We start from the raw sequence: 26,481 nt of genomic DNA, 5'->3' as shown, positions 1-26,481 counted from the left end.
CACTGTGTAATGAGTTTTTGAATGAAATGATTAAAAACTTATATACAAGTGATGCCCAACCTTTTTTGTTCGGCGTGCCACTTTGGTAGATAATCATCTCCGAGTGGGCCACCAAATATAAAAGTACAATGATCAGTATCAACTAATGAAAAAAAAATGATTTATAAATTTGTAACGAGCCACACAAAATACCCCTTGCGGGCCTCATGTGTCCCGCGAGTTTGGCACCTCTGCTTTATACCAAGCATTCAATGTACCTATTAAATCAGTAAAATATTAGGAATTGTGATTTTGGATAGGATTTATTTTGACATTTTGTACAAGAAATAACACAATATAAATTGCAATAACAACAATAAAATTAAAACAAAAACAGTTGAAACTTTGTTATTATAAACATACAATTATTTAAAATGTATACAAGCAGTTTTGTACATTATCAAAAATTTTTTTACACATATTTATATAATGTATTCTATTTTAAAATGAATACTTCATTACATAACGAAGCACTTACAGTATAATAATTTAAATTCTAACCAGACAACATTATAATATATAAACTATAAAAGTTTTAAATTGTGATCAGACTTATAAATAAACACAGTCGTCTAATAAAATACTATTAAAATAATAAGTAGTGTATTTTTCTTTTCGAAAGTCGAATGGCAACATTTAGACAAATTAGATGGCACTTTAGTTATGATTGAAAATAAAGATTAATAATATTACAATAATATGTTACAATATCAATTGATAACCATACTTCAACATTTAATTTATACATTTTATACAGACATATATGTACATTTAATTTTAGTGTAGTTTATCAGTTAATATGATTTTGAAACACCCTGATGGTTAATTATAATTCTCGGTCAAATAAATTTATAATTTTTTTTGTGGTAACATGCAATATCTTGATAAATCAATTTTTTTTTATTTTTACTTATTTTTACGATTATGTAAATATAAATGCATATTATGATTTGAATTTTAAAGTAGTATTTGATGATAACTAATTAGATTAAGTTAATCAATAGTAACAAATTACTACTTATATGATTATTGTACAGCCATGCGGCAGGTAATAATTATTAAAATAAAAGTTACTGGATTTGCAAAACGTGGATTTTTACGAACAATCTCCTTAGAAAATAAATAATAATTACAATAATTTGAAAATTTATGGGATCATAGAAAATATTTAATCTCTGAAAACATGAAATAGAAGTTAGAAAGTCAATTCAATTTATTTTTGGTACCTATGTTAAGAAATAAGAGTTATAACTGAGACATCAATCACATCGATATTAGATATAGGTGCACAATTGATAAAGAAATTAGAATTTTTTAAAAAAAAAACTACAAACTTACGATTTGTGTATAAGTTTTTTTTCATAGGTACCTCCTATCAGGAGAGTTTAATAAATAATAATGATATCATAATAATTATATGTTGATTTAATAATATATATTTAATAGTTATGTATATGGGCAGTGTCAGCGATAACTGATAAGGTTTGATCGTCATTTAAATAAATGGTTAACTAAATAATATGAACGTATCGGCGTAGGTGACGATGATTTAAAATTTAATATTGATATAATATTCGCTGCCATAAATGCAAAAAAAGAGAAAAATTTAAATTTAAAATAATTTTTTCGTCTTACAGTATTTGTTAGTCGATAGGTTTTATTATATTGCACGAGTAACCTGACCCTCAAAGGGTCCTAGATAATTCAGACTATTTGCAAGTTGTAACTATACGTTAATAATATTAAATTTATCACTTTATAATTATCGTATCCATCCCACGCCGACTCACGTATTACTTTTTAGAAATTTTATAATTATTCTATTCATTATGAGACACTTACACACGTCATATAATATGTTACCGAACCGCGACGCCGTATACGACCCAAGAATATCGGTTGAAGGTTGATCCATCTGTTTTAAAATGCTCATTATTTCAAAAATTATTAATACTTTGAATTTTTTTTTAAACTTTCTTAATACTATAACACAACATTCATTCTTAATTCTTTATTTCAAAGCAAATTATTTCTTAGAGTACTTAAATATACAAAAATCAAATTTAGAACGAGTATAGTTTATAAGTTAGTAAAGTTTAGTAAGTATACAACAGTTGCCAGTAAGTAATGTGATCTAATAAGTATTTAAAGTTTAGATGAACGGAGTGTCCACTATTCTACTTATCTAATCGTACTTATAACTAATAAACTACTCGCTCAAAAATTGATCTTTATAGATGAAATATTCGGAATAAAATTATATTTCGGAACATGAAAATGTATGTTTTCATTTAAAACGATAACGATGGAAAATGATATGAATATAATTTTTTTTGAACGACTTAAAATTATGGGAAAAATAATATTTTCATAAACGTTAATAGAAGTTTCAATTATGACTGCCTTACGTTAAATGGATCACTCAGCATACCACCTAAGTATATACAACGTGGCCGTTCAGAAGAAACCGGGATTGGTGTGTTCGATGATGCACCGCTTGCAGTACTTCTTCACGGCCTTGTACCCGTCCGCGGATATCTGACAGTCTTGTATGTTGAGCTGCTGCAACCCCCGACAATAGTACGCAATCAGCTGTATGCCACGGTCGGTTACCAGGTCACAGTTGCGGAGGCTGAGCTTCTTCAGGTTGGGACAGCTCTCGGCCAGCGCCCGGAGGCCCGCGTCACTCACATCGCACTTGCCGATGTCAAGCGCGCGGAGCCGGGCGCACGACCGCGCTAGCACCGTGATGGCATCGTCGCTGACCGCCTCGCAGCCGCGCACGTTCAGATACCGCAGTTTGTAACATCGGCGCGCTATCACCTTCAACCCCGCATCGCTCACCTGATCGCACTTGGCCACCGACAGGTACCGCAGTAGCGCGCCCAATTTAGCTAGCTCGTAAAGCCCAAAATCGGTCACCTGGTGACAGTCTGACACGCTTAGTTCCTTCAGCGCCGAACAGAAACTCGGCACGAACTTGATACCGGCGTCTGGAAATAATATAAACGTCACGTGACAATGAAATATTAAATATTTTAAAATTATGTATATTTTGAAATATTGTACATAATATTAACATAAGGTGATTCACCAAGCATGTTCACTCCAGTTTTTCCCTTTAATAATGAATTAATACATATCCTAAGTAGGTGTTTATACTGGCTTTGGCTATATTTGAGAATAATATTTTTAATCGAAAACCAGCCTTTTTTATTGTTAACTATAAAGCAATTTCCTTGTTGAATATGTTGATATATCTAAATTAAATTCAAACGAGTAGTTTCTAAGTTATTAAAATATATTATTAAACTTAATTATATTAAGCTAGGATGATATTATTCTTAAAGATGATATTTTTACAAAAGTGTAAAGTACACACATATATATATATAGCCATATAGGTAGTTCTAATATTGAATCCAGTATTAAACTCTGGCAACTTTTACAAATTATAAAATATTAAATAATATAATTTTCACATCATTATATAGGCTATATACTTTATAGCCCACATATTTTCCAAGCCTATTATTATGGACGTAATCCAAACAAACCTAATGTATCTAGATTTTCTATTCTTTAATTGTATATTATAAGTATAATATGTATGTTTAACTAATTAGGTAGACAATCATTGACTCGTAATCTCTACAGTCAAGTGGAGAATTATGTGACAGCCGAGAACTGAAGTATTGATAAAAGTAAACTAACTTATTATAATATATATTATACATATTACATATACTATAATACTATATACACGTGCGGGAACTGTATTTGTTATTAAATTTGCATCGATTTATTTTTATTTTAGAATTGAAGAGACACTGCAATAAAATAGTTATAGTGCATATATATACGGCATTATAATCATTATACCTATATATATATATACACGTTCTTGACAAATAAAAAAGCGTCTTAATGAATTAAAACCGGATCCACAGAGCAATTCTTATTTGTGGAGTATTTACCCAAGTATGAACGCAATGTGAATAACTGGAATTCCACATTTTCCAGGATGAGACAAAATCTGAATGGAAAATGTTTTACCTTTCTCAACTCTAAATGATATATTATTATTGTCTACATATACAATATATGATATATAAATAACCAAATATACCATATAAAATATTATCGTATGATTAATTTCTTAACTATGTAAGCATTTATTTTTATTTAATCTTCAAAAAGATAATAAGCTTCACTGAACGAATTCAATATGAATATTAAATTGAAAAAAAAATAGTTTATAAATAATATAAACCTACACGTTGTATTCGCCATTCGCTTAGTTGCAATACAATTACATACTTATATTATAATAAATCTACAATAATATAATTATAAAAAGTAATGACATAATAATAACTAAAGGGATTTACAACAATAATTACAAAATAGAGACCTTATAATTTATATTTAAATGGTACCAAAATTTATTTGTATATAACAAATATACCCACACATGATCATAATAAAGTAGGTATAATATGCCAATGACTTGTGGATTAAATCAAACAAAATTGTTATAAGCATGAAGGTAGAACTTTTAATTAGTAGCTATTGAATGTTTTGAAATGTATGCATTATGTCATTACCTGTTACTTTAGTGCAACGCCGTAGGTACAAGTAGGCTAGTTGTGGACAATTACTAACGATCACACATAGATTTGCATCGTCGACAAGCTGGCAGTCAGTTAAGTCCAAATACTGCAGGCACAGTCTCAGCGATGGCTCCGGACGACTATACACTCCAACGGTGCTTACCTTAACACAACCTAAAATAAGATACATTTCACGGTTAAAAATGAATTATACCTTTAGGTACCTAATATTAATTATTTATTAGACATGTTACGTTTAATTTATAGAACTAATTAGGAAGCAAATATTTATTTTGAACAAATTCTGTTTATATTTTAAATTATTTAAAAAAAAATAATAATATGACTGAATTTCATTTTTCATACATACACTAAAAAGGTTTAATGTATATACAATATATATCGGTACTTGAGAAGAAGTAATACAAATTAAAAATACATATAGCCATATAGGCAATATATAGATTTTCACGCATTTGCTTATTTTGTTTGGTTGACTTCGTATGCTTAGTAGTACAAAATACAATTTACACATTTTGTAAACAAATAATCTTAACAAATAATTTTTAGTGAACATATTTGTATATTTTGTAGTTTTTGGGCTTAAAAATAATATTTTTGATTTTAAAAGCATATTTTGAAAATGAATATAAAGTCAAGCATTCGGTACGTGTTGTTCATAAGTCAAGATTAACAATTATATATTAAACCGTAGAAAATTTATCATAAAGACTATATAAAAACTTTTTTCTTCTTAAAAATGACTCTGTATTTCAAATAATACTATTAAAATAGAATATAAAGTTAATCAAATTATTTATTACGTCTGTTTTTGTTTAATATTACGGATAGTAAGTGGCAATAGTAAAAAACGATTTATTTGATTTTTTTTAGTGCATATTTTAAATTATTGGTACCTATATAATTTGTAAGTGCATAATAATTATAAATGTATTATAATTTTTTGGTAAAATGAAGTCCTTTTTTTTGGTAATATATTTACCAGATATTTTTTATCATACCCTGTTCTCTTTTTATAGTAAATGTATACTACTTTAGTTAGCTATTGAACCATGATTATTGTATAAAAGATTGTATAAACGTTGATAATTTTTTTTTATAATACTGGTAAATTTGGTATTTTCAATCAAACATTTTTTGTACAATGTACATACTGCATATATGTATTCATATTATTCTTATAGAATATTATTTATAAGTTATAACCTATTACATCGTATAATCTCGTGAACGTCTATACCTATATTTCAGAAGTTTTTAAGTAGAATATAATCAAAATTTGGCAACCTTACCTATTTTACAATATTTTATTACTTATAGCCTATAGGTATTCCGCGTTCTATCCATCTATATAAGTACACTATACATAGTATGTACTTTATATTTTTCCCCACTTCCCACAAGACAAATCAAAAAATGTTTAATTGTATGCCTAAAGTAATATATACGAAATGATTTGTCATACCTACCCTGCAATTATAATCGTTTGAAAATTATTTTTATTTTTAATAAATTTAAATATTCACATAAGCAAACCAAAAATATCAGATATAATGTAAATAAATAATAATTTGCAAAATAAAAACTTATTTGCATAATAGTCGGAAACTCAAAGATATTATATGGACATGACTGACAGCCCCTTAAAAAATATTCTCAGGGATATCATATCTCGAGACAACTGGATTTACCACGCCCTTTTAGTTTTATTCGCATTTCATATTATAGTTAACGTCGTGTGGGTGTGTGCATGTATGCAAGTACGATGACGGGAACAACTGTATATTATTATCGTTATAAACTACCGCCGCCGCGCGCCAATATGATTTGCATTGCTTCACGGTCAGTTATACACATTACGAATTATGATTTCTTGAAATTTTAAAACACATCTATATTACACGTATACGATTATAGATGAGATGTAAAATCGTCGCTAATGTCTGAAACTCGTCGAATGGTTGAAATTCAAGATTTACTGCAATGTGTAGTCTTTGAAAACTAAACGCCCTACAGTGTTCCGGAAAAAAACCGTCTTAGCAAATTACTTTACACAATACATATTATAATAATTAATAAATGCGACGTATGTACGCATAATAAATATGATGTAATATTTTTTTGCATTGCGATTTGTCAACATCATAGTATACAAAATGCAGTCTCACCGGTATGCTTTTCCCTGCAGTAAACTAATTTTATTTCCAAACAATATTTTTGAAACATGATTTTAAAAAAATCATTAATGTATATATCCATAGTACAGAACCAGAATATGTAGTTTATATACACAGTTGGTAGCGGTACGTATAGCCTTAGGCTAGTATTACTGGCTTATTTTAATATGGTTATAATGTGTAATACTGTAATATATGACATATGCAAAAATGTACACTTCATATTATTATTATTTTTGCATTATACAATATTAATTATTAGTATAATAATTATTAATATCGATATACGTAAATAAAGTATAAACCCATAACAGGTAGTTTAGTACATAGTACGATCTTAATATAATATATAGGTTTGTAGCATTTTTATGTTGGAATAAATATTTATTTCAATTAATTTTACTACACATTAAAACAAAAAAAAATAATTTTATTTAAAAAAAAAAAAAATGAAGAAACCTCTATATCATTGAAAATATACCGTGGGAAAATGTCTTTTATCTCCATCAAAAATAGGAGAAGTAAATTTTTCTTTGATTTTCTTAAACGAAATTAATTTAAATACAATTAAAAAGTTATAAAGACAAAGACAAATTTCAGTTATTTTAACTAAAATAATGTGAAAATTGAATTTCATATTATCATTAAAATGTATCATGATTTTTAAATTGTAATAGGTTTTTTGATTTTTCTAATTTCTACTCATAATTCTACTAATAATTTAAATCATCCGTGTAAATATTTTATTTTTTAAAAGTTGAGTTAAAATTTCCATCAAATTTAAAGTTGTGGCAGGAGATGGAGAGCCAAAGACAATAAAGAATTTAGGTGGGCGGGAATGGACGAATATATATACCGTGGATACTCAGTTTAAACAATAAAAAAAGATAAAAATCATTAAGATTTATGATAAATGAACGTATACGATATCGTTAACAATATTGGTACAGATTGTGTGTCTAACAGTAATGCAGTATAGTGTACTAGGTGCAGCCATTCTGGTTACTATAATATAAGGTAGGTACTTAAATATATTACACACATCATTTGATGGTTTATACCACATAAAACAATTATGTACAGCTTAAAATGTCAATTGTCAATGCAGTTGTATAGGTTATAATGTTATATGCAATAGCAGTACCACTACAGCACTCAAGAATAGAATAGCTGCAGCATCGGCTATCGGGCGTCGGCGCGACAACATTATAGGTAACAACAATTATTTATAATATTACATACTATTTCCGAGTCGTATAAATGTATAATCTGCAAACGAGTACGGGTTATGGGGTGACGATATAATTTCCGGAACGGAACGACAGAATTTATACTGATGTATAAATATGTATAATAATATATTATTATAACTAAATCTATCTGTTATAACTTTATAAATAATACGGTCCTTCGTAAAACCGTCTTCTGAGAGAAGCCACACTGTGAGACCATTTTTTAAGGATGTTTTTTGTGTCCAAATGGACACACATTAAAGTCTTACGTCCACTAAATGTTCAAAAGTATATATATATATATATATTTGCAGTAAGTACACCTACGTCCTATACCTATTATTAAACATTACTTATTTCATATTTGAGTTATTATTTTAAATTGGTAAATACTTGTGTTATAGCAATAATTTACCAGTGGTGTACTTATAATAGACCTTTTTTGACAGGGCTTTACACCTGAACGTAACCCGAAATCCGATACCCGAATTAACTCAAATAAATTGCGTAACTTAAAACCTGAATATTATACAATATTGATTGAAAAATTAACACTTGAAATAACCTGAAATCCGAATTATTAAATCATGTAAAAATATTCAGTGGCATATTAATTTATATGTATGTTTTTCACTAGGATAATAGTTAGCATGTTTTGCTTGTTTGAAGAAAATAATACAGAATGTTGAATTATTATTTTAAAATTAAATGAAATAATTACTAATGACGACAAGCATTATAAATTTAAATTTGTAACACATAATAATGGGGGAGGGGGCATAAAATTAATAACTCACAAATTTGCTTCTATTCACCCCATTTTATGATATTTAATAATAATTTATTAATAAAATAGCTTATAAGTGTTTGTTAAACGTTTTTTTCTGGACTAAAATGTATATTTTCAGATTAACATTATGTCACAATAAGTTACACGCAAGAAAAAATCATGACTGCAAGAACCAATAATATATTTGATACGAAATATATAAAATAATCATTATACTTTAAATTTTAATGTATCATCAAATTATGTATTTTATTGTTAAAACTTAAATGTGTTAAGTATTCATTAATTTTGTGTAACTAATAAGAAATGTTAATTTTTGTTACGTTAGTTAAAACTTAAAGTTATGGACGTTATGGTATATTTATTATTTTGTAATTAACAATCAAAGAAAACCTAGATTATTATTTTATTCTATTTCTTAACGTTCAATAATAATAATTATGTTGTCCAAGTCTAACTTTCTTAATAAAAAATAACCGAAACAAAAATATAGTGTGTTCTAACTTATTAGGAAAGAATGGCAATTTTTTTCAGTATAATACTCACGAAACTTTAATGTAATTGTTTATTAAATGTAAATTAATTAATACTTCGTAATATCTTTCACTTTCACGATTTTTAAAGATATCGTCCGTTAATTTTTTTCCTTTGCCGTCAAATTGGAAAACAAACCAGTTTCATAATCATTCTCGTTAATCAGTCAACAGTATTGTTGTTAAAAATTAATTTATCTATGGTTTATTTTTAAAATTATATTCGTGTACACACTTGAACAGAATTAAAACTAAAATAACAATAAGTTTTACACGTCAGATTTGGGTGCTTGTTTTTGAAAATCATATTTTAGAATGCTGAGTTTTAGAATGACAAGATTTAGAAAATCTATATTTTAGAATATGAAACTTAGAAAATCTGTGTTTTAAAAAAATGTTAAATGTTGTTTTAGTATTTATCTCCAAAATTAAAAAAAAAAAACATGAAACTAGAGCAACAATCGAACCGTTGATTTCAAATAGAGTATTCAAGATAATTTTAGAGAACTTATTGCAAATATGTAAACGAATAGTTGATGATTGACTAGTGGCGGATCCAGAGGGGGGCGATTGGGGAGGGGGTCTCCCCGTTCTCTAAAAAAAAAAAATAGTTTAAGTCCCTAATTTTAGTTTTTGACATAATTATACTTCAAGGGTAACAAAATTATAGTGATATATTTTTTATTACTATTATACTGTTATTACTATTATAAAAAATATTTTTTTTGTTCTGTACGAGACTGTGGAATGTAACATATGTATGTACCTAAATAAATACTTTATTAAAATTAATGTGTGCCGTTTAAAAATCGCCCCCCCTCCTGTTATCTTGGTCTGGATCCGCCCCGGGATGATTCCAACTATAATAATTAGATGAATTTATGAGAGCTATTTCTAATAATCTTAAGTATTAACAATTATTACATTATAAAACATTTTATATACGAGTAAACAGAAAAAAAAATATATTTCTAAAAATTGAAATTGAAAAGTTATATTTTCTAAAACATGGTGTTTCTAAAACTTGGTATTCTAAAATTCAGCATTCTAAAATATAACTTCCTAAAAACTTCCTCAATATCACATGTCATGCACTTGCGCCTAACAGACCGTAGACCTTAAAAATTAAAATATGGGCTGATTAATATTAAGTATTAATTTAATATGATTTTTTTTATTATATTTACTTTAAAAATAACATCTAATTACTACTTTTAATTTGCATTGAAAATTTCATAGTAATTGTTATAAAATATTGGTTTTTTTTTAACACAAGAATTAACTGTAATTAACCCAAATAAATTTATATTTAACCGTAACCAGAAAAGCTCATTAACTCTAAAAACCTGAATTTTCTTACTACATCCAAAACTCGTAAACCGAATAAATGATTCATATGCAAAGCTTTAATTAATAGTATATCGAAAATCTTGACAGGTTAAAGTACCCTGTAAATTGTGCCAATTTTTTCTTTTTTTTTTTCACGTATCATTATTTTATAGACTATCCAATTATAATATCTCCAATATGACATTTCCACATGTACCTATTAAGACCCAGAACAACTGCTTAACCTACAAGGCCACAAACCAATTATTATACGATTTTTTGGACACTTCAGTAGATATTGAATTTATCTGATTTATCATTTAAAAATGCCAGTAGGTACAAAACAACAAATTATGTGTTATCATATATAGCAAACAATTGTTTTTGTTATTAAAAGACTGGGAGAATTCGGTTTCAAAATATTATTATAATATACATAATATTACATAATATTTTTTTTTAAGTTAAACAAACATTTATCTTATTGGTTAAACTGTTTTGGCACTATATGAACTTCATAGATACATATAAATAATACTAGCTTACAGCGGATGACCATCTCTAAATTCTAAACGACTTTAACGTTAGCAGCGTCTGTATTATATACAATATATATAGTATGTTGTAAGTAGGTACTGGTCAATAACGAATTCCTCGTGCGAGCGTTATTCGCCATATGAGCAGTATATACTAGCTAGTGGCAGGATAATCTCGGTATAGGTAACAGCCGGTAAGATAAACACGCGTGCAGGATAAATAAATAGAAAAAAGCGTCCTAATGTGGCGGTGCTAGGACATTTTTTCCCTTGGCATACACCGAGACATCACTGCAGAGGAAGAGAATTTATTTATACAATTTATACACACGTACAATGTATCTACCTAGTACCTACCTATCTAAATATAATATATAGATAGTACATATGCCATGAGCGTGTGCATATGTGTGTGTGTGTAGTTTTCTACGAAATCGATCCACAAAGGAATATAGTATTGTATAGTCGGTAAGTATATATATAATAATATATTATATTATGCGTGTCTCGTATGGTGTGTGTGTGTTTATATGTTGTATATGTAGCTGTCCGCACGTCTATAAGAGTCCTTGGCCGCTATCGGCTGTGCGTATTATGTATTATATAAATTATAATCATTTGTCAATGACCAACCAAATGTTTATACCGCTGTAGTTCTTCTTGAGTTTAATTACCGAATGACATTTTGAGAAAATGTATAATATATTATGTATACATATACTTGGTAATTTACATTATATATACATGTGATGGATATAATATACTATATGTTCACAGTGCTAAAAGATGTCATTAATTATTGTGTATTTAGCTGTGACCATATTTTGTTAGTTTTTTTTATTACTATTATTTTAATAACGCTGTAAAAATTTATCAGAAAACCAACTATAATAGAATAATATTATACATTTTATAAAACCAATTATTTAATATAATTTGTATACTCGACGAGTTTTTCAGCTAATATTTAATATTATACAACTTCATTTGATATAATATGTAACGTATATATTTCATACACGATTGCACGAAATACATAATATACATAATATACCTTATATATAAGCATATATAAATGAAGACGAGGCCGTATTTAAGAATTTTTCGCCCGAGGGCTATTTTAACTGTAAATAATTGTCACCCCTATTATCCCACTATTCCCACTCAAAGACTTAAATATTGTAATTCCTGTAGATTTTTATTTCTATTCATCTATTTAATTATATTTATACTTTTTTAATTTATACATTTTGTAGGTCTCCGTTAACACCACGGACTAAGTTATTTTTGTCCATGGTTAACACTATATAGTTCTTATTATTTATGATATTTATAAATTCATAACATTATTTGCATCATATAATATATGTTTTTACAAGATACTTTTTTATCTTTAAGAGGACGCAACACCAGCATTTGCTGTATTTGTCTTACATGCATATAGCATGACAAACTTGCAAACTTGCATGACTATATAAAATTAAGAATTAAAATATCTAAAAAAATTCTAAACTAAATCATTGATAATATTTTAACTTATATGATAAGTAAATATTAAAGCTAACAACACATAATGGGTTCTACTGAACTCAAATTTGTTATGTTGTACATATGCAAGACGGAGATAACACATGCGGGTGTAGCGTCCTCTTAAAAAATAATTGTTCACTTGTAATATATTTTCCGTTTTTAAATGTATTTAATGTATTATATTATAGTATCTTAGGCTTCAGACCACATTAAGTTAACAACAACAATGTATTAAATACAGATAATTTTGGAACAGGTTAAGTTTGAAATTTACCAAAAATACATTAAATATAGACTCTAGTTACACCTTACACGATGAATAATTCATACATTTCCATGTACTTACTGAATTTTAACCCGAAATTACTACTATACTATATTAAATTCCCACTGTAAAAAATACAGCCTACATTATTTTTGGTAGGAAGTCATGTTTATTCAAATATTGTAAGCCACAATTCTTAAATTCAAACATACGTTGTTTAACATTTTATTATTTTAACAACATACTTTTTCCTTTGTAATTTGTATATAGTATATACTCGTATACTAATTAAGTATTTTTTACCTTCTGGAAATGATTTTAAACATAACGCATTTGTACAGTTGTATACAGGCAAACTAACAATAATAATCGGAATCCTAGTACCTAAATAGTAATCAATTCATTAAAGGATGTATGATAAGAGTATATTAAAACCTAAAAAATGTCAGATGACCTATACCCTTAAGCGTGTCTACATACTTGAACAAATCTTTAAGCCCTAAAGTTGTTTAACTATATGGTATCAGAAATAAGCCCTAAAGAAACCCTATAAATGTCTTGATATCACTCATGAAACGCCCATAAATTAGTGTCTACGCACGTTTACTCACTCGACATGTCTATATATACATAAGTACTATTATTACCATCCAACGCTGCAGCTTAAAATTTAATATACGAGATTTCATATCTTAATATTATAACATTTATCTATATTATACACGAAAACGATTGGCAGGAAATAACTTATACACACCGATGGTCGATACCGCAATAATAAATGATTTCCATCATACGTTTCGAAATAAAGCAACAAATGTTATTCCGTCTGCACAGTTATAATCTATACATAATATATTACATATTATACGTTAAAAATACTTCCTAGTTCCTATACAGTTATAATTTACTCATTTTGATTGATAGACGATGGTTATATACTTAAATATTATAAGAAGGAAGGCAGTGCAGAACAATATTTTTATTTTTACATATTTTAATATACTTATAGGCTGCGAAATAAGTAAGTAAATTTAATATTTCATAATATCATGAACTATATATTTAATACAAAAATCTAAGTTTTGAAAAAAATAACTTTATACAACCAGCGCAAAAATTGCAATCCATTAAGACCAATTATAAAGGAAAATTAAATTATTTTAATAAAACCGTTAATTCATTATATATAAATACATATTTATTTTTAATTTAATTGTATTTATTGTTATAAAATAGTTATTTTTGTTTCGTATAGTGTTTATATGTAGTAAAGCGCACAAATGCTGAGTTATTTCATTATAATTTAAATTTAAAAAAAGTTAGGCCAAAATTTCGATTGCCATTACTCTATTAAATTATTTTATTATTGATATTAGGTAGTATACTAGTATATGTTCAATACAGACACGTGTGATAAACAGTTATTCAAACATTTTAAACACTAAAAAGCAAGACGCTTTTGACTGTAGATCTACGAAACTTTCGGTTATGGCAGCCATCTCATCTGATTATTGAGTTTACCAGTTGCCACGGTTATCGGCATATGGAGGATCGTATTTGATAGGTATATAGAATATCGCTAAAAAATTCGAGGACCAGATGTGTTCAGAAAGTTAGTGGCACTAACTAAGTGCCGAAACATAAATCAATGAAACCCACTGGTCATTGAAATTTTACACTAAACCCGTGGGTCTGACTGTTGTAGCACGGCCGAAGCAATTCGATCATAATATTTTTTACGATACCTACTCACGGCGAATTTTGCATTTTAATTGGAGATCGCACCATTTTCGAGTCTATAAGTGCTATCTGTAAACCTCATGACCGTATAAACATAGATGGAGGAGGTTCAGGAGGGCTTAATTATTCATTTATAATTACTATTTATAACCAATGGTAATATTTATAGATACAATAACAGTAATAATATTTTGGTAGGTTATCATTGAATTTTGCTTTAATGTTTTATAAACACATTATGGTTTATTATACTTAAAAATACGAGTAGTTAGTTATAAAAACTGCCGCTGCGTTTGGATGAAATGCATCGTCGTCTGAATACTTATCGACACATGTGTAGGCGTATACGGCCAACGAACGTTTGTGTGCAGATACAATTACACTAAGTCATTCAAACATAAATATAACTGTTAACTGACATTTAAAATATTTGTGTGTATAAAGTGGACGAAGGACGAATTTCTTACTCTTTTTGTTTTTGGAACCTTTTGGACAAACTATGCATTTGAGGACCCTAGGTATATTTACTTCCACGGTAAGCGCGATTTATATAACCAACCCTTTTGACGTCGCGCGTCGTCGTTCGCAAGTGCATATTGCAATAACATGATGTTCGGTGGCAAAACAATAAGCTTGATCACCTCTGGACGGACATGATGACCGTTTCTCGAGGAATACTCATTTATCGGAGCGTCAAGCATATAACAATATATTATATTATTATATAGCACATAATAAATTATTCTACACGTCAATATAAGGTGCACACGATAAGTCACTATTATTACAAATTATAATATAATGTATGATTACTTAAATGTAAGTTATTAACAGACTGTGACTATATTATCTATATGTATAGATATTGTTGGCTTAGAAAATCGTAGAAAAACTTTTGTAAAATAATCGCGTGACTATTTATAATGTGTGCGCCCCCTCAACATAGTCTATGGTAATATGAATAATAGGTTTAATAATATTAATGGTGCCACTTGCCGGTGACGTCCAGGTGCTGTAAGTTGGGGCAGCGGGCGACCAACTCGGATATGGCCGCGTTAGTGATGTTCGGACTGCCGTGGAGCTGGACGTGCGTGAGCTCGGGACACCGCCTTGCCAACGCCGTCAATCCCTTGTCGGATATCTTGGTGCCGTCACTAAGGAACAACCTCTGCACCTCGGGACACGCGCCAGTTCTGGTACGACCGCACAGCCGGCGCAACACGCACCTGACCGCCTTGTCGCCGCAGGTGTTCTCGCCGCACAGCGCGATCGTCCGCCACAGAACAGGCTCCCACGCGAGGTTCTCCCATCTGTGGCACACAGCCGCGCACGCGCAAAGGTCCGCGCTGTTGAGGTACGAGAATACCTTGAGCACCAACTCATCTCGAAGCCGATCGAAGTTCGAACCGATGACCGTCCGCGACTGCGACCGCCGGTGCTTGGTGGCTGTAGAGTGCAGTGGCAGATTGGCACAATCGCCGACACCACCGCCGGTCACTAACGTGTGGTAACCTTGGTCCAAACACGGCGAACTGCACCGTAATGTCGAGCTGTACGTGAAGCTAGTCTCGGCTTCTAGCACCGTGTACGGGTGGTGAAACGGCGCGTTTCGAACGGACGGTGTAAACTCCAGAGAACCAGGAGACGACCGTCCCAGCTTTGCTAACGGGCATATTACGGGCGATAAACGGCCCGCGTGCGTCATACTTCACTCTCAACGTTCGCCTGTAAAAATTAAACAATTTAAATACTCGTTAGTTTTTTTTTCTATGGAAAGATTTTGATTTAATACGAATATTTTATTTATTTATTTATTTATTCAAATACACGAAACTTTTTTCTAAAAGATGGTCAGTATATTATTAAAGTAATTATAGAAAAAGTTGAATTATATCTGTCACTTGCCTCGATATTTTCACTGTATATATAAGTACTTCAGGTTATCCTACATTATACTAAATAATATAATAGTTTATAGCGCGATATAATACGAAAAAATGTATTATTATATATTGATCTTGAGAGTAATGTATTTTGTTTTAAACATATTTATTTATTAAATTAAATTTAGCATATTATCATCTGACTATCACTATATTATTTTATTTTAATTTATAACCTATATGAATAACAGATTTAACAAGATTTTAAAACAATTCAAATGTAATTGAATTGAATAATAGTCATAATTGAATAAAAATTGAATTGCATATTATATGTAGTTGCAAGGGATATTTTATTCATATAATCTTAAACTATGTTAATATAATAAATTGTATGGTTCATCAGTTGACCGTTTTCTATCGACTTTCTAAGATAAATATTACGAATATTATTTCGTAAATTACTGGTGTGAGAAAAGCTGTATAAAATATGTAAAATACCGGTGTCGCCTAACCGTCAAGTAGAATTGCATACAAATTAGGATGTTAGGTGAATCTTTCTTACATTTAAATAGTTGTATATCATCTTTATAAGTACTTACTTATGTAATTTATAAAAGTATATCTATACTTATGTTATGGTAATAGCTTTTGAGGATAGAGTGACAGAGGAGCAATCAATTTACATTACTCGGATGTTATAAAACACCCTTTAAATAATTAGTAATTGATGTGAGCAAATGTAAACTGGGCCCATGGTTATATCTTTTTTGTTGTAAACTCGGCCCGGAAATTTAAGATAACAAAAAAGGTTGGTTGTATACGGTCCGATAATTTTGACACTTACAAGATAAAAAGTAAGGAAATATGGGTAAGTGAATACGTCGAACATATAGCTTTTTACTTTAAAAAATAGATTTATATTATAACCTTACATGATTACACTACAATTTTACTGATATTTTTACACTATTTTACACTTACAGTTTTACATAAATAGGTACATGTTACTTATATTTTTTGTACTGAATACTCAAATTAAAACCAACATTGAAACATTTTATCTACATTTTTACAAAATTTTATATTTGTATAATGCATTTTACACCACGAATAATAATATGAAAATGAGAATAATTTTTGGAGGATAATGAGAATTGCCTCCTCATGGTGTCATCTGGGTAATTCTAAATGGTTCTCAAAAATAAAGAAAATTATACGTTTATTTTTATTCGAGCCGACTTTACATGTCAATCATTTTTATCTGAAAAAACCCGGATCGAGTTAACAATCACCCGTTGATGTTACAAGTATAAAATGATTATCTAATACATTGAGGAATAGTAATAGATATAGGTATTCTTCATACTGAAATGTTAATACATTTTTAATTATACATTATACTAATAAAAAATATGATATGAACAAGTAAATACAGGTATACATTAAACAGTAAACACTAACCATTTTTCAATATTTCTTTCTGAATTCAAAAATTATTTTCCCTACATACAAGAATTTTCTTGCTTTAATTCAATATAACAATACATTAAATACTGTTATTTTAAATAAATACCTGTACAAAATATTAGTACAGAAACTAACCGCGTCATAAAGAATTCTTATAATATACATACAACGATCGTACTTACATAATATTATATAGTTACTCAACAATTGTTAGATCTCGTAAATCATTTTTCTTACAGATAGATCATAGTTTAAATATATTATATTATCATAAATTAACATGTAAAAAAAAATATTTGACTGTCAAAACGTAAAAACATTTAAAAACCTTTCCAACTAAATATTTATTCTCATTAAATTTACTATATGTTTACCAATTACTATATTCTTGTATTATTTTAATTTTTAACTTTTTGTTTCTGAAGTATAAATAAAAAATTATCAAAAATATAAAATAAGAAGTTATTAAAATTAAAATTTATAATATATATATACAATTTATTATAATATAATATAATAATGAAATCCTTACTAAATAAGTTTAATTTAAAAATAATAAAAATATAAAGTATAATTTTTTTATTATTGAAATTATGTAATTGGTTTAATTTTTAAACTTTTTTTAAGTACTAATTAAATATAAATATAAAACACGAAGAAAATTAATTTAATTATTTTACAAGAATCATAATTCAAAATCAAGATTAATTTCTAAAGATACATAAATGTTATTCCCTTATTAAGAGCTGGGTATTCAAATCCTTTCACTTCATGTCTCCATCACAATTTTTATCATACTCATACATTCCATCACATCTTCAAATCTATTGACTTCCATCAATTTCTTAATAAGTACCACATTATCACCTATAATATTATACATAATACATGTACTAGTCTTAACAATATATAATGTTAATATTCCATTAAATTTCTGATTTCTGATGCCAAACTAATGTAAATTTTGACGTTTACGCGAGTGATAAATTTTTGTTACAATCGCTGTCATATAAAATAAATAATATTATAAGTATTAATTATGTATTACCTATCAGTATCTATATTCCCTTAAGTACGCTAAATTATTAGGTATTATACATTAGTATTTTTATTTTAATAATATATTTATATTAAGAATACATATTATCTACCTATCATATAGTCTATAAATATAGATAGGATAGTATTTTTATGTTTATTTAATCATCATGTGGTTTGCTATCCATTATTCTATTGTCTTTTATAAATATTAAATATATATGTCATTTTTTGATCTCTGATCAATAAGTATCTAATTTATAATAACTAATAATGGTGATACACTATAGTATAGTATGTAAAACACCTATAACAATCAATAGTATTTAGCTTGTGGGTGGATATCAGCGAAAAGTGGAACACATTTTGCATACAATAAAAATAACATGAAAAACGTGGTAGATGGTAAAATTGAGATTGATTGTTTAATAAGAAATATTGCGAACGGGTTTTCTTTTTTTTTCCATCCTCGTTGTCGTGACTACGGCGATCGTGGCAAAGCGACTCATGTATATCATGAGTATGTGCCACCGGAGGCAACTCGGTCTAATGAGAGCCAACCACAAGGGAGTCAACCCAAAGAATGCAGGTGCCTAAAGGCCAAACTCATTTTTCGCCAGGTTCAAAGATCTCTACCAATACAAAACCCGACAAAAAAACACATTATTCTTTATTAATTACTGGCTTACTGCTGATGAAATAAAATAATAAAACATCGCATGGACAATAGTGATCAAGGATATCCTTGGAATTGTTTTTTTTTTTAATAATAATTAATCAAAGTTTATATAAATGACGCAAAATTTTTGTTTATTACTTGTGTTCTACAACAATATTTTAAAATTTAAATTTAAAAATATGCTAGGAATATTATAATTAAAATATATTATTGTTTTTACTATTTTTATTTTCAAATGTTTCTACTAATATAATAGGTTTTACAAATAACTACCTATTTTTACAATGTTATAATATACAAGGACTTGCAGTTCCTATTTTCCTACCTATTACAAACTAAGTCAGTGATACAATATTGGTATAAACAATAAACAGCATGTAAATTTTAATTGAAAACACTCAATATCTTTGTATAGAGCCCTAGCTATAATTTGAATTTTGTGTTTTTATTGGTTGTTATGACATAAAAATACACATTTTTATGGCCTATGAATTGTTTTAACTTAATTAGACATACACATGCGCAGTACAACTTTTTTTTTTAAATGGAAACCATTTATTAATTTTCACCTATTTTTTAAAATTAATTTTGGTAGTTTAACCAACTTTCTAAGTCCAAAATTGACCAATTTACAACAACGCAAAAATAAACACTACAAATGCGCACAACTTTCAGTTCTTTTAATTATAACTCTGAAAATAATTATTCTAGGATTATTCTAGAAATTATTTTAAATATTATTTGTATGTTGTATTATTTTTAATAAATTATCTATACATTTTAATTTGTTTATTTTTACTTAATGTAAATTATTAAATAAATACAACTGTATTTAGCCATTTAGGTATGATTTTACTCGTTGGTTGTGATGAATAATCAAAAACAACTTTAACAACATAATGTTTTAATACGAGTAAAGCATAAATATTCCATTATTATATTAGTTTTATTATTATCATTATCATTAGTACTCTAATAAAATAAACTTGCAACATAGAATTAAACTTTTTACTACGTACCAAAAAAATAAAATCGTTTAAGCTATTGGATATTTACTAGATAGAAATAGATTAGGTAATTAATATTGATATATTATATTAGTTTTAGTTAAGTATTCGTAGAAAACTACCAATATAAACAGTCAAATATATATTCAAATAATAGCCAATAGCCATAAATAAATATCAGAATATTCAATGTGTTATAATTTATGCAAAATAAAAACTAATCATATCATAATAATTAACTATTTTATTATAGAATCACTTAGACAATAGAATAATGATCAAAATAAACACCTAAATAACATTGCGATCTACGAAATATACAAGCATATAGTTCTGACTTATATGAACTTTATATAGTTGAAACTGCAGTATTATATAACTTTTGCGTAATACTAAAATAAATATATATAGTCATAATATAAAGTTGAAAGGAGTTTTTACTTTTATATAAAATGATTAATATACATTTTTTAAAGGATGCATTCGAAACATAATTTAAGTGTATCCCATTATGTACTGTAACAGTAGAATAGGTAAAATATGTTACTCTAGTTAAAAAAACAAACTATAATTTAATACATTTTAAAACAATTGATTATATCTTTTATTTTACTAATATAATATTTTTAAAAGAAGAATTTGACAAAGATTTCTGGCCTACTCTGCCTTGAATATGCTTTAATTTTAAACATGTAGTATTATTCTAATATTTCCATGCACAGTGCACACCACTGCTAAACAAAATATGTAGGTATACTACCTATTATAATAATCTATATAATACGCAGTGTGTTATTAAGTATGCAAATGGATTTTATAACTATGAAACATTGACATGATGGCTTGGTTGAGATTTAGATCAAACATACGACTATTCTGATAGTAAGCCGACATTTATCCTTAGCCTTCTGTCACTCCTCACTCAAATTGTAATAAAAAATAAATAAAAGCAAGTAGTTTTTTAAATAAAAAAAATAACCATAGGCCTTACAAAAATAGTAACTTTATACATGAAAAATTATGAGGATTTAATACAAATAAATAAATATATGTATTAGGATTATTATTTTATTTTTAATTCGATTAAATTTTTGACACGCAAAGTGAATTTTAAGCAGAAATAGTTCACTAAATTCAAAATTATTAATATATTCATTTATTGTACTCTACGTCAACCCATCCAAAAACATAGTTATAATTATAGCCAGTGGCTAAAATGTCAACATTTTATAGTAATTGTCTAGTATTAAAAAATATAAATATTTCAAACACAAACGTTAAAGAACTATTAACAATAATTTTTTTAACAGTTTCTAAAAGAATTATCCCCGTTTATTAATACTCCAAAAAGAAACAACCGGTATTCAATACGATAAGTGGTGTGTAAATTATTAAACCAGATTTTCAAATGCAACTCCACTCTTTGTCAAAAAAATAATCTTATATTAAACATACATAATATATATTTCGTACCTACCTATGTATTTTAATTTAGACATAATATCTAGTTTTCATAAAACAATATTAATATTATTTTTTTATTAAATTAAATCTACCAAATTATTTAAAACAGTTTTAATTTGTTTATATTATGTTTAATTGTTTAATGTTTATTGCATATTTCCATACGTGAAGATTCGCTTTCTCTCTCACAGAAAATGGTGGTGGGTGCACCGGCTTCTTAATAAATCACACAAACACACGCACATTAATAAAACTTCTGCTTTCTAGTTCCAACATTCTATAATACTTAACCTAAATTCCTTACATGTTCTACAACAACTAAATTCTTTATACAATTTTATTTCCTCGAATCTTCATTTTTTACCATCATATTATATATATGTATATAGTTGTATTTATTATTATTTATTTTGTATAACATCTCGAGGTAAAATGTTTTTTAGTGTACCTTTATGACAAAACCATGTATGGATAGAATTCCGCAGACTAGGAATTTGTCGGAAAGTCTGTATTAAAGGCGAATAAATTTATATATATTTAAGAAAAAATACCTAATAATAGTAATAACACATACAAAGAAAATGAAAAACAACAATGACGCGTAGACACAGTTGATATTGAATGGAATAAGAGAGAAAAACTTATGGGCCATTAAAAGAATTGCATCGCATTCCTATTTTGGTGGTCCACAGTAGAGTTTGGATACATGAAAACGTAATTTACCATATGTGGCTACTAGTTGCACATTAGTAATCGCAATGCTGTTAAGTAACAAGTCACTTATGTGTGTGAATGTGTAAGTGTGTATGTATGTGAACGCGCGCACACGAGTGTGCGTGTGTGTAAACTGGTTATTTACTTAAAACATGTCAAGATTTTTTGAGTTCAATGGTCGTGAACACACGTACACTCAATGGAAAATGCCCGGTCGATAGCAAATTAATGGGTGAATATATTATGAGAGAGTAATTAATGCGCAACGGGTAAAGATTGGATTTTTATTATGTGTCGCGAGACGGACAGAGTTAAAAATTACGGCTACTGGATTGCAATAAACTAGTTAACGATATATATATATATATATATATATACATACACGGTAGATAATGTAAGAAACATGTGAATGAACGTGAGTTTCCTATTTTCAAAGGAATACCCCCGATTGCCGTATAGTTGCAGTCACGACTTCAAGTAGAGCAATTATTGCTTTTTACTTTTTTAGTGACATTTATATGATATTAATATATTATAAATAGTACGAATTATTCACACAATATTATAATATTAATATTTTAAGACATATAATAGTAGAGACTAGAATACTAGCTGAACTAAAAAACAAATAATATCTATAAAATTGAGAGTAAAACTGAAATTACAGTTGTATAATTCACCATTACTGGGTATATGATGTACTATAAATAATAAATATATACAAAAATATTATACAGTTTATACTATACATAATTATTGTAACACAACATGGTTGGCTGAACCTTTGTGACTAATACGGAAAACATGTGCGAGACTAATCCAAGATCCCTTCTAAAGAATTTTTTTCCGTTCTCTTATTCCCGAGTAATAGTAGGTACCCGGTACTTGCAGGTATCAAATATTTCTTCACCGTTTGACTTAGCTACGCTATTTTCAATTGTTCTCTTCAATTACGAAGTTCTATACTCAAAACTTCATCTTATTGTTAACTATGAACTATGAAGTTAAGAAAAAACAATTATTAACAATCATTGTTACAACTTAGACCGGATGTTGCCATGTTGGCATAATGATTAAAATATTTAGTAAATATCTATGTATGCACATTACATAGTAATATACTTAGTATACTTAGTTATTGATCATATACATAATTATGATATATGTATAGGTTGTACTTAAAATAAAATCTAATAAATTAATACGTGTACTATGTATAGTGATTATTAAAACTACCTTAATATATTAAATTATAATTTAATATATTTTTTATTAGAACTATATTATTTGCTGAGTATCAAATACAAGGTATTCACTCTATTCAGGTTAAAGTTTATACTATAGAATGTATATATGTATTATACATTTAATAATATTAATGTTATTTCATCTATTTTAAACATATTAAAAAATGTTTAGGTTTTGTATACCTACTAAAGCTCGTCCAATGTCGTAAATTCTGTGGGAAATACGAGTAAAAGAACGAAAGAAATATTTGTTTTTTTTGCACAACGTAGGTATTATTTGAGATATTTGAAATCATACAGTTCTTTCGAGTGGGGTTCTTAGTGAATCGAATTAATTCTAGCTGACAAGTTTCTTTATGTTGTACTATACAATGTACGACAAGAACAGAATGCATTCGTCATTTCGTTCATATGGTTGTTTTTTTTATGTTACCTGCCGTTACTGGAACCAACTTAACATATTTCCGATGTTACCAAAAGAAAAAAGAAACACGCCGTACAACTTGGGAGGTTTTACATATTATATTTTATCGTTATTTAATGTGTGAAAATAATGTAATTATATTAGGTCAAAAGTAAATTTATTAACTTTTCAATCATTTTGTATACAATAAGTACATATATATATATATATATATATATATATATATATATATAGTATATACTGTGCAATTTATTTAATAGTTAAGACATATACCGTATATAAGTTTCATCATTGAATACTTAATTTTATAAAAAACGATGTTTGATATGGAAAGTTAAAAATGTCATGATTGATCACTAAAATACATAAAAATGTTTGACATTTATTCGTAAATTTTGGCGAAAATAAATAAGGTATCGCCTACACAATACAAATAACAATGGTTCTTTTATATTTCTCAAACTCCTCCTTTTCTTCAAGCGATTTGCTCTTCTCATTAACTCATTGGAATACCTAAGACCACCCAAACTACAAATCACAGTGTGTCAAGATAACATCTACCTACGAATGTAAGTTTAACGTGCGCCAAATTAATCGGAGCAGCATAATAAATTAATAATAACATAAAGTCGTAAAATAGTAAAAAATAAAGTTTTAACACAATGTAAAACACCCGAAGGGAATGCGTTCACAATGTAATAGCAACATGTTCTTTCTTATTTTTTTTTATTATGTTTGTCGTTATTATTTAAAGTGTTGCTCGTGCAGAGATTCAAAAGATAGTGTGGTCATCCTACGCAGAACTACAGGAGCGATCGGTATCGTGCAGTGAGTCGAACTCTATGGTTGTAAAAATTTCCGTTCTCATACATACAGTTTTCAGATTATAAGCGGTTGAACGTATATTCCACCGATGCGTAAAACTTGCATAGATCAACAGTCTCTGGCACGCTATTACGGACTACGGTACACTAACTTCTATATATTTATAGGATGAGTTAGCCAAGTCCCGATCATGGCAATGCACGGTATCATACAAATTCATCAATAAGCATTTGTTTTCGACTTGTCAGAACTCAGAAGCAAGATGATCTAAATTGTGATAACTGTAAAACGTTTTGTGTTTTAGCATGAATACGAATAAATGACGGCCAACTTTATACATTAGTTATTAGTAATTGGTTATTACTTAACCTTTGAATATTAAAATATATGTTATACAAGTATACAGGCACGTACATAAAAAAAATTTCGGGGGCTTACAAAATTTAGTAATACAGATTGTGCCGCAACATAATAAAACCATTTTTTCCTCGTTAATAGAAAATATTCGGGGGGGTGACCTCCCAGTATACGTGCCTGCAAGTATACATTTTGTGCACCAGACGCTGAATATTATTACAATTTATTATTTGAACTGTCTACAAATTTGGCTACTAAAGTTTTTCATATAATAATTATAATTAATGAAGTATAGAGTTATCACATTGCAAGCAATCAATATCATAAGTCCCCAATGGATAAAGGTTGACATAATATATATACATAAAATAAACATTACATTTTTAATTGCACTTATTGATTTATCAAAGCAAAAATAATAAATATATTGTTGCTAACACCAAAATAAATTTAGCCAATAATTATGAATTACATATTAGATAAATTATTATGGGTAGTTAATTCATTTTAAAATATAATTATTCTATATACAATACACTGGATACTGTGTTTTTGCAGTGATGGC

At 27.9% G+C, this 26,481-nt stretch overlaps 1 protein-coding gene across 1 annotated transcript in view; it reads right to left on the bottom strand.

Annotated features, from left to right (window-relative positions):
* Nucleotides 1–537: 537 nt before the first annotated feature.
* The window catches only part of LOC113549767 (F-box/LRR-repeat protein 7-like), a 36,635-nt gene continuing 10,691 nt past the window's right edge, over nucleotides 538–26,481 (bottom strand). The window contains exons 3-5 of the mRNA XM_026951231.1: nucleotides 15,805–16,533; nucleotides 4,647–4,826; nucleotides 538–3,032 (exon numbers count right to left, since the gene is read on the bottom strand). Coding sequence (XP_026807032.1) covers nucleotides 2,497–3,032; nucleotides 4,647–4,826; nucleotides 15,805–16,513 — 1,425 coding nt within the window. The 5' untranslated portion in view covers nucleotides 16,514–16,533 and the 3' untranslated portion in view covers nucleotides 538–2,496. The remainder of the gene's footprint in view (nucleotides 3,033–4,646; nucleotides 4,827–15,804; nucleotides 16,534–26,481) is intronic.

Source organism: Rhopalosiphum maidis, chromosome 1 (genome assembly GCF_003676215.2).
Source record: "Rhopalosiphum maidis isolate BTI-1 chromosome 1, ASM367621v3, whole genome shotgun sequence".
Classification (NCBI taxonomy): Eukaryota; Metazoa; Arthropoda; class Insecta; order Hemiptera; family Aphididae; genus Rhopalosiphum; species Rhopalosiphum maidis.
Note: the sequence above shows the minus strand (reverse complement) of the source record. Positions and strands in the feature narration are given on the sequence as shown.